This window comes from Pagrus major, chromosome 15 (assembly GCF_040436345.1).
Source record: "Pagrus major chromosome 15, Pma_NU_1.0".
NCBI lineage: Eukaryota > Metazoa > Chordata > Actinopteri > Spariformes > Sparidae > Pagrus > Pagrus major.
The window spans coordinates 11,691,658-11,707,451 of record NC_133229.1 but is presented as its reverse complement, the minus strand read 5'-3'; the positions used below and the strand labels follow the sequence as shown (position 1 = coordinate 11,707,451).

At 43.6% G+C, this 15,794-nt stretch overlaps 1 protein-coding gene across 1 annotated transcript in view; it reads left to right on the top strand.

Annotated features, from left to right (window-relative positions):
• Positions 1-15,794, top strand: part of tacc2 (transforming, acidic coiled-coil containing protein 2) — a 57,888-nt gene that overhangs the window by 29,287 nt on the left and 12,807 nt on the right. The window contains 3 exon segments of the mRNA XM_073482332.1: positions 12,524-12,630; positions 13,094-14,540; positions 14,734-14,769. Of these exon segments, the coding sequence (XP_073338433.1) occupies positions 12,524-12,630; positions 13,094-14,540; positions 14,734-14,769 (1,590 nt within the window).

Genomic DNA, 15,794 nt, shown 5'->3' with positions numbered 1-15,794 from the left:
ATATGATGTCATTGTGACTGCGAGTTGTTGTGACTGAAAACAGGTTACACAGCCCGCCTGGTTCTGTCAAAAACACACATATAAGCATACTAAAGCTCACTAATAAACAAGATATAAATTGTTTATTAGCGAGCTTTAGGGTGCTTATATGTGTGTTTTTGACAGAATCAGGCGGGCTGTGTAACCTGTTTTCAGTGTTGTGCTAAGCTAAGCTAACCAGCTGTTGCCTCATGCCCGGTATTTATTTAGCGTACTGACATGACAGTGGCAAATTCGTGTAAATGTTTAACTATTCCTATGAAGAATTGACAGAGCTCACAATTACAGCATACAGCCCACGGCATACAGTAAGTGACGTCCAGAGCAACTGTCTCATCTACCATTTCAGCAACCTGTTTTACCACCTCATGACATTTCAAATAAGCATTACTATGCACCTACACCATGTGAACTCATAGGAAACAGAATTTGTTAATATATGGAAACTCAAATGTGTGCTGCATGATTGTGGCTTGTTAATGTTAGATTTAAGCAAAAGCATCGGGGTGAAACGTTTATATGTGGATCTTTTTACCATTACAGGATGAAGCAGAGCACTTACTGTACACACCATGCTTTGTCACACTTAGCTCTATCTGCTTCATCATAACCACTTGAAGTTTTACGGCTGATTCCCTCCCATTTGAGCTGTGTGCACCACTCTTCTCATGGCACGAACACAACGTTTTTCATTCATAACCCTGATGCTGATTACATTTAAACACTCCTCATTATTTCGCTATCAAGCACAGCTTCCCCGCTGTCTGATAATACTTCACATTCCTCTGCAGCCCTTCTTGGCTTTGAGATTTATTTCTTAGACTTTATAAGAGGGAATGACTCAGCCACTTTCACGGTGCACTGCTGATTACGACCAGCAGAGGGTGTGTTACCTTCACGAGTGTTCATGTTGAACTGGCAGCCTGTGTCTGCGCTCTGCTGTCTGACTACTGCAGGTATATGAGGATCGCACATTGAGGGACACACCAGCCCTCATGTATCTCACTAAGCATCATTGCTGAATTGAAAAAAAGACTCTGCTTTGTTTTCTGTGTGGAATTATACATATTTTCTTATGACTTGAGAGTATTTAACTTTCTGAACTGCTCTTTATCTGAGAGAACAGCAGAACTTTGAGAAGGCTGCTTTAGCGGAGTGTTGTTATATTATTTATGATCTCTGAGAGGACTGTTAGACAGCAGTGACACAGACTGAATATTCTGATTGGATATCACAGGCTGTCCTGTTTACCCGGAGACAGACGAGGCATGACTATGCCAAACATACGTATGTGCAGGTATAAACTATACTTTTAATCTATAGCACATTAGTTTGAGTCTGATGGTCATATGCAATGCTAAGAACAATGAAATATAAAGTCTTGACTTTACTGGTAATAAAGTGATGATGAATCAACTCCCACTGAGCTGCCAGACATTTAACTATCGACCTCCGTCAGCGTGTCAAAATGTTAGTCATCCCCAACCAAACATATGTCATGCGCTTTTTTCCTGAATGATTCACTGAGAGTGCATGAGTTATAATTAAATCGTCCTGTTGAAACAAAACAAGACAGGCTTCCTTTTGATTGAATAGATAATTATTCAAAATTATTAATTTGTCAGTGTCTCCCACACATTTTATACACATGCTTTCTGCCATGAAGAAAATCCCTCACAGCTAAAAAGTGAAAGGGAGTTGCGGCTCTTTTGTTTTTACTGGATTCCCCTGAAAACCCCCGATCAGCTCTTTTCCAGTCTCATTAATTTGTGATTTCTCTAATAACTTTCTTCTGTTTAAGACCATAGAGAAATGGAAAACACTGCTTTTTACAAGGCACGACATACAGTATGCAACCACAACACATGTCTGCCATTGAGATAATGGATTGATTCCTGGTTCTTTCATTTTGAGGTTTCCCATCAAAGTGCCCTGATTACACCACTGATTGCTTTTGTCATTTAATCTGATGGCGCAAAGAGAAGGAATGCTACTGAGTCTGAAGCGAAGTTGTCAAAAGATATACTGTAACTGCAGTCGGATGAAGTCAGAGATTGGATGGTTTGTAGAAACAGCCTGAGGGAATTGATCCCATTAGTGTTTATGGGAGCAATGCAGCCTTTTCTTGGCATGTGAGAAACAAAGGCTCGTACCCTGCCTGATCAGCAGCCGTTCAGCAGGAGGATCAGAGTGGCAGGTCAGTAACCAGCGCCCTGTCACAAATACCTAAAAGTAGGATTCCGCAAAACATGTCATCGAACTGCTGATCACAGAGCAGAGCTGCTGTGTTAGTTGAAGTCATTGGCCCACTTTGTCGTAACTGTGTCATTGGTGATGATGGCTGACTTCACTGTTTGATCTCACTTCTTACTGTAAAGTATATATTCTATTTATAACCATTTTGACCTACAGAACACATTTTCAGTTTAGCTTCAGGACTTTTCGATACATTATTAACTGCGGTGTTCATCAGAAACTCTTTGGATGCTACAGAACTAGAGTCTGCACACTAGATAATGCTACTGTGAACATTTATTACCTCCATGTGTGATGTTTCGGGTGCAAGAAGAAGAAGGAGGCTTGCAAAATGTCACATGCAGAGGCAATAAATATTCATGGAAGCGTTGTCTAGTTGTTCAAATTTGCTTTCAACACAATGAAAGGTTGTCATCATGTCATGGTGACAGGTTGTTATTGTCTCTGGCTAGCATTTGTAAGACCAAAGAAAAACTAACATCAACAACAAGCTACTACATATTCCCCCTTCATGAATCACACATTTTATATTTACTGTAGTTCTTGTTTTACTACATTTTTTGGATTCTTTAAAATACAACTAATAACCATTTCATTGGTTAAGAGATTTTTTTTTTTCTTTTGCCACATTCTTAAGTAAGAAATGGGTTGGCAACCTTCCCACTAAGCGTTAACCCACATCCTTGCAACCACAAAACGTTCTGCACCATCACAGTAGAAGCACACATGACTACATTCAAACTCTCTTTCAGGCTACGTGCATGTGAATCGTAGTGACCCTGATTCCTCTGGATCGCCGTTATGAATCTTTCAGAAAAAACTGCCACAGCCATGTCTTCCGGTGCCTGAGTTTGTTGAATTTTTTATTCCTCCATTTTCTTCAGCCTACAGCTGAAACTGCATTGAAAGGCCAGACTGTTTTAAAGTAGCAGCACAGAGAGGATGTTTATGTCGGACACTCAATAGAATAGGAAGCCGCACTGTGCACGTACAGTACATGCTTTGCTGCCCTAGATACAGCTTTAAAGTGGTATGAGGGTAGCAATCAATATTTTTGCTTTAGCAGGGGTCTGTGGGAGTGGGCGGCATTTTTACTTGTCCCCTCGGGCTGTGAAACATTGACCAACAGAATCATCCGGGACTGGAATCGCATCGATATTCTTTGTGATCATAGGTTAATGGACTTCATGTTTACATGCAAACACTCCCCTTTTCAACTGTGGTGTAAGGTTGGGCTTGAACACTGGGTTTTTGTGTTCTACGACACCTGAAACCGGCATACAGCGAGTTTCAGCGACTGCAAGCTCTGCAGCCTGGAGCTTCTATTGTATTGAGCCCTCGTTTCCACACTTTCCCATGAGCGCACAAGAGATTTATTCTTCTCATATTTCCAAATGCTTCTCTTTCCCATCGCTCCTTGACAATCACTGGGAAATTTGCAGAATCTATGCCTGATCTTATTTCCATCCCGAAGGACACTTGGCCTGTGTCTGTCACGCACCGATGTCTAAAAGAAAAGAGGAGCTGGAAGACTCGACGAGACAGAATATCATTAATGCTCTTCTGGTCTTTGATGCATTTCAGGGTTTGATGAGAGTGCCAGTAAATTAGATCAGCCTGCTGCCCGGGGATGGAAGCATATGTCCTTGCCTATTCAGCAAAAAGTCACATATCCAGATAAAGATTCCATAATGGCAATGTGTTTATCTTTAAAGGTGCAATATGTAAGAATTTTAGTTTAAAACATTCCAAAAACTAAAATTATCAACTGAATATGAGGAAATAAAAGTTGTGATATTATATCAAAGCGACTGTGTGTTGTGTTGAAGTGATATTTACTGAAGTTAGCATGCTAACCAGCTAGCCCTGAGCCTGAAAACTTCTTTCTTCCAGCAATCCAAAGCTCCTGTGCTAGCAGTGTAAGCACCAACAGTCCCCGGGTAGTTCGGCTAGCTTCACGGCTAACTGAGCTAGCAAGCTAACAGTAGCTACAGTCATGGATGTATAAACAGAATACAGTTAGCAGCAGTTGGCAGTTACTCTGATGATATGCTACCCCTGTTTGATGGGAGTATGAATTCAAGGTGGACAATTTTTACGTATTGCACCTTTAACAATTTGAATCTGATGACGGGTTTGTTGTTTCCCTTCTCATTAGATGCTGAAAAAAACATGTCATATAAAATAATTTAAAGAGGCACTATGTAGTTTTGGAGAATACATTCAAACTCAGAATTTTAATATTTACAATATTAATGAGGTGATAATACAACCTCAGAAACATCTATTATTTCCATAACTGAATAAACAAGCTGTTCTCAGAGGAGAATAAGGTCCCCGGAACACTGTTTGAAGCTAGAAGGTGGCAGGGTCCGCCAAATATAAACAAAGTAAAACAGTAGGAAATTGTGTTGTCCTTTATGGTCAGTTTCTTTACATAGTGCACCCTTAAAAGTTTGATTTTTGTCCTGTTTTTTTGGTCTCTTAGCGCTTGTTTTGTTCGAGTGTACTGGTATAGACTTAGTGGTGGATTGGCTTGAATGGACGCGAATATATAAATGAGTCAGAGTTGAATAACACATACTACTTTCTCAGAGTCTATTGTTTACCTCAGCCATCACTCTGGTTGGCCACGCTGAGCGCTGGAAGCTTCCATTGTGTGAAAAGGAGGCACAAAAAAATGACATTTCCACTATGCAGCTCACTGGCTGAGAGAGGGGGATCCTGGCAGGAGAAAGGCAAAGAAAGCAGAGAGGGACGGTTACTTCGGGAGGGAAGAAGAAGAAGGGGACTGACAGGGTGAAAGAGAAAAACGCCTGTTAGTCAGTGTGGTTTTGGGGGTGTGCTATTGTTTGGCTCCCCTGCATAGTCGCGGTGGCAGATGAGAAAAAGCTGCTTGTCTTTTTAAAGGCGCAGGAGGCTGGAGTCAGGGGAGAGAGTGGAGGAGAGAGGGGGGAGGGGGGAGGAGGCAGCGAGAGCAGCAACACAGCTCAGCGATATCAGAGAGGAGGCTCCAGACACTCGTGCAAGACAGCAAGAAAGAAGGATTATATTTTTTTCACCCTGTTTGTTTTGGATTATTCCCTTCTTGACATTTTGCTCTTGGAGATTTGATTCCTCCTGGTGCTGCATCATTTAACCACCAGATGAGGAGCAGGAATATCCACAGTCTGTAGAGGTGCAGAGGCTGAGGGATGCCGTGCAGAAAGTCAGGAGACCTGAATCATCCGCTGCTCCGCTCCTGATGCGAGCAGCACTTGCTCATCCTCTGCACTGCAGCACAGAAAGCCCAGCTCCGGCACTCACCTGCTCCGACTGCCAGCCTCCTTTTGCAAGGATCAGGGCGAGAGGGGGGGAGGTGTTATTGTGGCGGAGCAGGTGGATGTGGAGGGTGGCTGGAGAGCAGGAGCAGGCAGGGGGGGGCAGGGGGGGCAGAGCTAGTCGAGGATGGGAGCCAACGAGTCCATGGAGCAAGGACAGACCCCCTGTCACTCTCAGGAACACATGTGAGTTTGGGCTAATGTCTGGAAATGTTCAGAGGTTTGATCGAGGAAACTGAAAAGCAGAAGAAAATCAGGGAAATCACTTTGATTTGAAGCTGGAGAGCAGCTCCAACTGCCTCCGCTTTTGTATTATATGTAGTTATTTATTAATTCATGGTTTTAAATTGGCCTCCTGTGCAACATTCATGTTCATTGTGGGTGCAGGGGGATCTATTTTGCAGAATCTAATCACCGGTGAGAAAAATTAAGGGGATGCTCGCCGTGACAAACATCTCTGTGAGACATTGTTTTGTTACCTCCCTGAGTTTTTGATGCATTTTCCCTTTATCCCATCCTCCCATGCACACCACTATAAAACCTTTTCATCCAATACGACCACCCTGACACGTCATCATCGTTGTTGTTGTTTGCCTTCGTGATGTAAATAAGGATGAGGGAACTGCTGCACGTGCACGGACACATGTGCTCCGGTGTGCCTCCTCAGCTACAGTACAGTACGTTTGGGTCAAACATAACAGTGCTTCTTTCAGGAGAGCCTGTTGGGAACCAGAATTAGGCAATGAGTGCAGTAGGTGCCGCTGGGAGACTGGTGGGGTGATGTTTTTGTTCCGTGTGAAGGAGGACGCGACTGGCGCGCTGGGAGCAGGAGCTGGTGACGGCGTGGAAATAGAACACGCTGTTGTGGGGGTGGAGGAGGATAACTCAGGAGTTGGAGACGGAGCGAGAGTGCTCCACTTTGATGTGTTTTATTTATATCGCAGACACACTACTGCACAGGGGAACAGGGACCAGGGGAGAGGAGAGGGATGGGGGGGAATGGAGTGAACGCATGTGTGACGTCTGTGATGTAGAAAATGAATGATTTATAGCACAGTGCAGTCTTTGCTCAGACCTCAGAGGATTTAGGTACATGCTGTTATTGCAGGAAGGTTGAGGTAGACTTACCTACAGGTGTGCCTCCATCCCAACCATTACTAATATGTAATGCTTTTGCTGAGTTCACTCCCCGTCCAAAGCACTTACACGTCAAAGCGCTGCGGGACTGTAATCTGGAAGTGTTAAGTGTTATTTTATGTTCCAAATCATGTTTATGCTTTTAATTTATTCTCATGTTATCATGAAATCTAAAATGAGAGTCCAGGCTGTGTTGTTGTTGTCTGTATTCATGGGGGGATGGGATACTCTGCCCCTCTCTCCTGTGCCTCCTCCTGCAATAATCTGAATGAACCTAGCGTCTGATCTCATCATCAAAATGGAGAGATGTTTTAACCCCCTCCTCGCTGACTCACAGACCGGACCTGGCCTGTTGTCGTTTAGTGTGCCATCTGCTTGCACTCAAAGTCTCAGATTAGGCTGGATGAGATGGAGATTATCTCAGTCTGACACTCTTTTTCTTTCTCAGGGGCTTCTTTGTTTTTGAGTTGATTTCTTGGACAAAGGGACACCAGACTTCAGATGGGAGGGGGGGTGTTTTTGCTGATTGGAGAGAGAGAGACAGAATCCGCTCTTTTCTCTACGTTCTGGTTATATGACCTGCAGAAGGTGCAGAGTGATTCTCCATGAGACTTCATTTCCTGAGTTTGAGGAATCATTTGCAGTGGACAGAGCTGCTTTGTGCACTTTTCATTCATAAACCCTCTTTAAGCTTCCCCCTGCTCGCCACAGAAACTGGAGAGGCACTTGTAAAATGAAAATAGGTTGTTGTGGTGGTTCACAGGGTGTACAGTGTGAATGATGTAATTCCATGTATATCCAGACGCTCATTCATCAGGGGAATGAAAGGACTGGAGCTCCCTCTGTTGGCCTCTTCATTTCAACCTTAAAGGAGTATACAGTATAATGGAGAGACTTATAGTATAACTCCATTTTATTACCTCCGCCAAGGGGGTTATACTTTCATCCGTGTCTTTTTTTGGCTGGTTGTTGGTTTGTCAGCAGGATTACACAAAAACTATTGGATGGATTTCCATGAAACTTGGATGTAGAATTGGTCTCAGCCCAGAATAGACCCCATTAACTTTTGGTGTGGAACCGGATAAAGGGACAGAGCCTGTAATTTTTTGTGAGATTGGCTTTTTCTCAGAGAATAATGCATGGATCTCGATGAAAAAAAAGATCAGGCATATTGAGGTGGCTGGTATGCTATGCTATGAATGAGTTAAGAAGTGGACTGTTGGGCCTTGGCGGAGGTATGTGCTCTACAAGTTATTATATAATTTTTGTCTCATAATCACAATACAGAATGAATCAGACATTTACTGTTATTATCATACAGTCAAAGTACATGCCTTAAAACATTTACTCCCTTATGACATATTCACAATGATAATAAACCAGATTAATCATCACGGCAGCAACTTGTGATAATTTTCATTATCAATTAATGTGACGATTTTGTCACGATGAATCTATTTGCGAGGAGCATTTTTCACAATTTTTTGACATTTTATAGACCAAACGATCTGTAAATTCTCTATGAAATGTCAAACAATTGTGAAAAATGTTCATCAATTTCCTAGAGCCCAAAGTGATGTCTTAAAATTGCTTCTTTTGTCCAATCAACAATCCAAAGCCTGAAGACTCTTCATTCACTTTCATAAATGACAGAGAAAAGCAGCAAATCCTTATTTAAGAAGCTGGAACCAGACAAACAGTTGTTTGACATTTTTCTGGAAATTGACCAATTAATCGGGTATCAAAATAGAAAATAGTTGGCAACTAATTTTCTTTTGATCAACTAATCAATGAATCAACCAATCGTTGCAGCATTAATCATTGTTTCGCCACTGACATTTGGTAATGCAATGAATGTGATTTAGGTTAGTAGTGCATTGAACTAACACAAAGCCCACCTTACGCTCGGGATGCCCGACTAAGCTTTCCCTTTGCTGCCTGACAGACAGGCTGTAGATTCGTCACTTCCCCAAATGTAGATTGCAACCAACCTGATATTGACAGCTGAGAGGGAAGGGATGATGAATTGTATAGACATGGAGCAGGAGGTGAGGAGGGAGGAGCAGGGCTGGAGACAGATAGATGACATGTGGTGCCCCGACAGAGAGGCTTTAGAGGTGTTTGACAGGTGAAAGACGATGGAGGGAGTATGAGGCAGCAAAATCCATCGAGGCTAATCACACAGCTGCTTGGCGGCACACAGCCAGAACTGCCTCCATTCATCCGTCCCCTCCATCTTCTATTCCCACTGGCTTTTATCTAATCACAGTTATCTCCTCATCACTTACCACATTTAATGGTGGCATCAAATTAAGCATAGAACAGGCTTCATTTGGATATCTTAAAATTTCTCCTTTTTTTTTTGCATGATTATGTATTTGTAGGACAGACAGGTGGTGTTAGATTTACGTGTCGATGTAGCCCAGTTTCGACCTCTTCCCCTGGGGCTGGCGACGACTCTCCCTCCAGCACTGTGAAAGCTGTTTAGACAGGCTGAGTTGGATTTGGCTGGAAGCAGAGAGAGACACGTCTGGCTGTCTGAAATGCAGCGTCTGCCCGCCCCACGCTGCAGAGTTCCTGTCTCCGGGCAGTCCTTTCAGCCTTCGAGAGGCTGCTATTAACTGCTGCTCTCTTTGTTTCTCTTCGCCCACTATACCCTGACTGCTCACCCACACGCTGCTCTGCCTCTTCTTATGTCTTGTCTGCAGTTATCTCTATTAGATTCCATTATTTTGTCTCAAAATCAATATTAACTGGAATAATAGTGTATAGAAAAAAAAAATGACCCTGTTTTTCCTTTTCCCATTTCAACCAATTCATGGGCTGTGAGCAGATGATGCTGATGCAGCAGCGGCTCGCCTCATAAATCTGCAATGTGCCTTCACTCGTCTTCTTCATCATATAAAACACCTCAGCGGAGCCTCAGTTGTGTATCTGTGTCAGACTGCGTGCATCCAGCCACTTCCGCCTGCGTGTTGGACTGTGTGCATCCAGCTACTTCCGCCAACGTGGAACATATGGCGCGTTCAACCTCCAGTTGCCATAGCAACACAGTGTTTGCCATCACATGAAAAATGTCCTCTGCAAGGACATAATCGGCACGCTGAAATGAGCCCTGATTGCCTTTTGGTTTCTCTGTTTTCAGTTTTATTTCCATCTATTCGAAAAGAATCAGCTTTTATGTGATTATTCTGATTCCACACATAAAAAGGCTGCAGGAAGCTAAAACTCTTGCAGGTCTCTTGGTGTGGTATAGCCATATTTCTGTCTGTATGTGGGTCCCATCCTTGGAGCTGCCTGTGCCACTGCCTGTCTGACCACCTGACACTATGATCCAGGTTCCCGGTGACTGATCCAGATGGATCTCCAGGCAGACCCGTCTTATCCTGCTGGGACACATTGAGCTCTCACAGAGATTACAGCTCTGGCTCACTTCTCTGCCATGTGCTGTCTCACACCACCCTGAACAAGGTGTTTTTGAGGCTTTTTATCTGAGGAAGTACCAGAAATTTAATTAATATATATCACTTTTGTTGTGCTTTAACATACTCTGTAGTGCCTTTATGTACTTTGATGAATTCGTCAGTGGAGCACATTAAAATTAGGGTTGAACGATATGCAGAATAAAACCTAATATTTTGATTATTTTGACAGATATTATGATTGTTTTGAGCCAAAAAATTAGTGGGAATGGTCATTTTTGCCTTTCAGGCTGAATTTCAGTGTAAGTAGAATATGTTAGTCCTGCCATATTGGTGGCTTAGAGGAGTCTCCATCACTGCTGTGATATGACCCCAGGGATAGTGAACATATTGGCTGTGACAGCAAAATACATTTATTACCAGCCTCCTATATAAACACTAAAGTCTCAGCTCTGAATTTGTGTTGCATGGGTGATGTTGATGGGTAGATGATGTCTCAGGACCACCATGTCTTTCGTACTGCAGGCTTTTATTTGATCCATGTTTGAGCAGGTCTGTGATAAAGAACCCCCACAGGATGCAATGAGGTGAATCCCTATAGATTGGCTAGATCAATATAGTGTACTTGGAGGTGTCATTTAACTGTGGGGGCATCCTCATCTCTTCTACCGTCTATGGTCTTGCCTTTGTGTATGTTGAAGAGGAATGGGGGTCAATAAAAACAGCAAATTTTGCTTCAGGCACTGCATTTTTTATTACCATTTTGTGGGTTTAACCTTTTTGTCATTGTGACTGTTTATAATGTTCAAGAATGTGTTGAAGAAGCCATCTCATGTGCCTGCACACAGTAATATATCTTTTCAGATATCAGTAGTTCTAGTTTCAGTGTGTCTTTGAATATGACAGAGTTTGTAGAGCAAAATCTGTGTGTGTCTTTGTATTGACCAGAAAGTCAATTTTCCTTGTTATTTAGGCAGAAAAAGACACTATGCCAGAGATAAAAGGATAGGGAATATATTTCAGATGCTGTGGTGGTGTAAATAAGCAGCAGGCTTTATCAGAACAGTTTCAGCTGGTGGGCAATAGCCTGCCTTTTCTTCTGTGTGGATACAGCAAAATGGTTCAAGAGCAAGAGAGAGAGAGAGAGAGGTAGAGGGAGGGAGGAAAGCAGAGGGATGAAGGCTGGGAGAGAGAGAGAGAGAGTGCTAGAATATACAGTATGCAGGAGGTGGGCTCCTGCAGCCAGTCTCAGTTAGATTGGGAGGCATCAGTTCCTATTGGGGAGGACTGGAGACGGACTGATATGGCTACAGATGACAAAGAGAAGCAACCTGAAAGGACTGAGATTGTAGATTAGACACAAAGAGAGCTGGATTTTACAATATATAGAAAAAGAGAGAAGTCAGAGGATTTGGTGGTCTTATCATCTGAGGACAAGGCGGTGGGCATCTACCTGTGTGTCAGGCAGTAGCATCGTGGTGCGGAGAGGTGCAGCCTGCCGACAGCCATGGCAGTGAGTGCGTGGCAGGCTCTGTCTCCACTGCAGTGGGCTCGCTGGGGCTGGGACACACTGCTGGGAGGGGCAGGAGATGGAGACAGCCCGGACTCGGATCCGGCTCTTGGGCTCCTGAAGCGTCTCTCCTGGAGCTCACGTCATGACAACATGATCGGGGCTGGCAGGGGGCCGGTCAGACAGAGGTGAGACAGGACGGGGAGGCTGCACGGGGCCACATATGGTCAGATGATACATTGATCAATGGAGCATGGAGGCTGGCTATGGAGGACCAATCAATATTGCTTATGCTTTGAATGATAAGATTTTGATTTTAATTACAACCTTTAGTCAAGCAGACTCTTCCTGTTTTTGGCTCAGCATTCGCCTCATTCCTTATCTATCTATCTCATAGCTGTGATATCTATAGATCTTGAGGTGGTCTTGTGTGCTTTGAGGGTAATTCCGTGTCTCAGATGTGTCATTATCTGTCACCTCACTGCAGATTCAGTGTTTTCATTTGTATCCATACAGGCTTACAAGAAATGAAAACAGAAACACACACTTGCCTGGGGCTTTTTAAAAATACATACACACCACGGGAAGTGGCACTAACTGCCTTTAGTAAACCTATATGATAAAATTTTTATCATATATTGCGCTAAAGAATGATATCTCATCTGCTTACATGGGAAATAAATGTTTGCTTTGTGATATGAAGGACAGATATTTAGCTCGCCCTCACATGACGTCAATGATCCTGATACAGTTGGCAAAGTCATTACAGTTCAAGTGATTACAGTCAGAGCCTTCTTCAAAGCAGCCTTGACTTAATGTGTCCTTATCTTTTGTTCTAGGAGCTCAGACTCTGATGGAGCGTTTGAAACCCCTGAATCCACGACTCCAGTGAAGGCTGTCTCTCCTATAGAGCCCCAAACTCAGCAACTACCATCCAGTGACAAAGGTAATGTTATTATTTATTATAAAGGAATCATTCCAGCTCCTACACAATATAATGCTCTGTTACACTATCATAAAAAAGCAGGTGAAAGAAAGTCTCGTTGCACCATCTAGTGGAATAAAGCGGTACTTCCCATCTGGCTTTGTTTGCTGAGACAAGCATCTCCTCTGCACTAACTAAGGCTTTTGGGATATCTAGGAAAAGCTGACCAATCAGTTCAGTCTTTCTCCCCATGTGGTTACTTTTCATGGCGTTCTGTCCAACTGAGGGAGACTGATATTCAATTATTTATAGCACATTCGTCTTTATAATTGAATGTGTCACCAGCCAGCTGCCTCTTTTGTCTCCATGCTGGCTTCCTTGATCAGACCTGCATCTCACCCCCGAAATATGTAATAATAACAATTTAATTGAATTTTGATTTCACCTTTTTAGCAGCTGAATAAAACCTCTCTCCATTTTGCAGAAGCAGACACATCAGTCCATGATCCTGCCTCTGACTTGACTTCAGACGATCGACCATGCCGCTCACCGTCCATTGTTTTTGATGAGGACAAGCCCATTGCAGCCAGTGGCACCTACAACATTGAGGTTCTTCCTCCAGATTTAACCGGTCACACTCTTACCCGTTCACTCAGCCTCCAGGGAGGAGAGCTAGACAGTGCTGGTCTGTTGGACGGATCAACAGTCGGAGGAGGCTTCCGTCCACATTCTGAATCCTTCAGCGTTGGCACTGAGAGTGCACCAGGGACCCTCCACAGGCCCAAGAAAGTCCGTACTGGCTCTCTGAAGAAGAAGCCACTTCTCAGACAGAACTCCAACCCAGAGAGTCCAAGGCCAGCTTCATCCAGCAGCACCCCGGAGAGCAAGAAGCGGGCAAAGCCTCGAACTGCCAACCCTCTCCAGACTCAGGAGCAAGCAGAGGGAGGATCCACAACCCCGAGCCCTGGAGGAACCCTCCGAAGGACCAGAAAGAGCCGTGTGGAGACTCCACCTCCTCTGCCAGAGGAGACCAATCATACCAGCCAAGAGGAGAGCCTTGTCACCCCGGCCCTACCGTTGTGCCAGGAGGAGAGCCTTGTCACCCCGGCCCTACCCTTGTGCCAGGAGGAGAAGCCTCTCCCTGGTAGTCCAACGGTGAAAGACGAGTCTCCCATACCTCCTAGTGGCTCCTACAAATGGGACCCAGATAATTTTGACGACATTGACCCTTTCAATACTGGAGGTAGTAAAATTGCCAATTCCCCTGTTTTGGGTCGTAAAGGTCCAGTGTGTGCTGCAATTGCAACACCTCCAGAGGATCCCTGTTTTTCTGCTGTGGAGCCGTGTCCTCCGGTTCCTCTAGAACAGCCAGTCACCAACCCTGAAGAGCAACCCATCCTCCCCAAACGTCAGCCAGTAAGGCTGGAGTTTGACTACTCAGAGGAGAGCAGTGAGGCGCCACACCAGGCCTCTCCCCCACCCAAGAAAGTGGGCAAGAAGCCCGGTGGCAAGATGCCTCTGAGGAAACCAAAGCTGGGGCTGAAGAAGGCCCCTCCAGCACAGCTGGACAATGATCCTCCAGCAACCCACAATGGCAATGAGGAGGAAATCCCTGTTCCTAAAGTATCTTACAACTTTGAACCTAACACGTGGGATGATCCAAACTTCAATCCATTTTCTTCAAAGACAGGTATTCCCAACTCCCCCAAACTGTCCAGGCCATCTTACGGCTTTGACCCCAATAACTTTGATGACGCCATAGACCCTTTCCAATCCTCCAATAAGATGGCCAACTCCCCTCCTAAGGCCTCTGCCTCCTTTGAACTGTCATCCACTGACTATGAAAATGAAAATGACAATGACAACATCGGGGAACTGGCGGACCAAAATCAAAATAAACCTGCCAAGAAGAAGAAAACTCCTATCAAATCGTAAGTTCAGTGTTATTACTGTTACTACAGGCCGACCATACATTTATGTTTTCATGTGTAGGAATGTCTGTGTCTCTGTTGGTGAGGGTTTTTTAGGTTAGTCTGTGTTTGTCTGTGGTCCTCTTGTGTATTATGCCGGTGTCCTCTGTCTGTCTCTCTGTCACCTGTGTCTGTGTATTCCCATATGTCACAGGAAGTCCAGGGGTGTGTCTTCTCTATGTTGTCTGTTGTAAGTACAGGGACAGCGCAACTACTATCCACCCATTTTGACCCTTAATTCCACGTGGCTCCTTTTTAAAAGCAGCACGTTGCCCTGTGGTCCCTCTTCCTATTAACAGAAACATCACAATCCCCCTTATCACTCATATCAAACTATACATTAACTTTTTCAATCCTGCCCATTTTAACTGGAGGGCACATGTTTTCAGTTTTGTTTTAAATTTTGTATTATGTACACTCCAGTCCCGTGTATGAAAGTGACATTTTTATTGTACTATTATTCCAGTCATCTTGGTATATTATTTCAAGTATTGCCAAAAAGTATAAATTTTACCAAGAGCCAAGAGTTAGAGGCTGTAAATTCTACTTGTGGACCCATCTAGTGCAATACAGCATAGCACACAAAGGTGCCACGTTACCTCATGGTTGGGCTTGAAACCCTCTACCAATCGAGGTCAGCGCTACACTGCACAACGAGGTGCTGTTGAATGACTTTACACATGGAGATGATTTATTGAGTTTGTTGTGTTGATGCTTTTTAAAACACATTTTAAAACAGATTCTGATAGTTTTCTATTTAAACATTATCCAAAACAAAATGATTATTGCAATTATTTGAGCAAATTCTGCTATAGGGAAAAAGGTTCCATTACTTTTGGCACCTGAAGATGACATTTCAGATACTAGATGTGTGTTTACTGACACACTGTGGCCAGTCTGCAAGTGTGTAACAAAGGAGGTGCTTGTGCTCCCTCTTGTGTTCATTGTTGGCTATTGTTGAATAAGCTAAAGCCAGAAATATTAAATATGAAGTATATACTGTATAGTGCATTATCTAAATTGTTGCAATTTTTGAGAAGGGTTAGGGCCTAAAAAAATCTTCTCCACGTGTAACATGTTTCTTGGTACAATTCCAACAAATGTCACATCTTCATGATTTCATTAGTGTTTTCAGTGAAAATGAAAATTGTAAAGCAAAAATGATCATTACAACTCAATTCTACCAAGGCCTCTAATAACTTGGCTGCATCATGT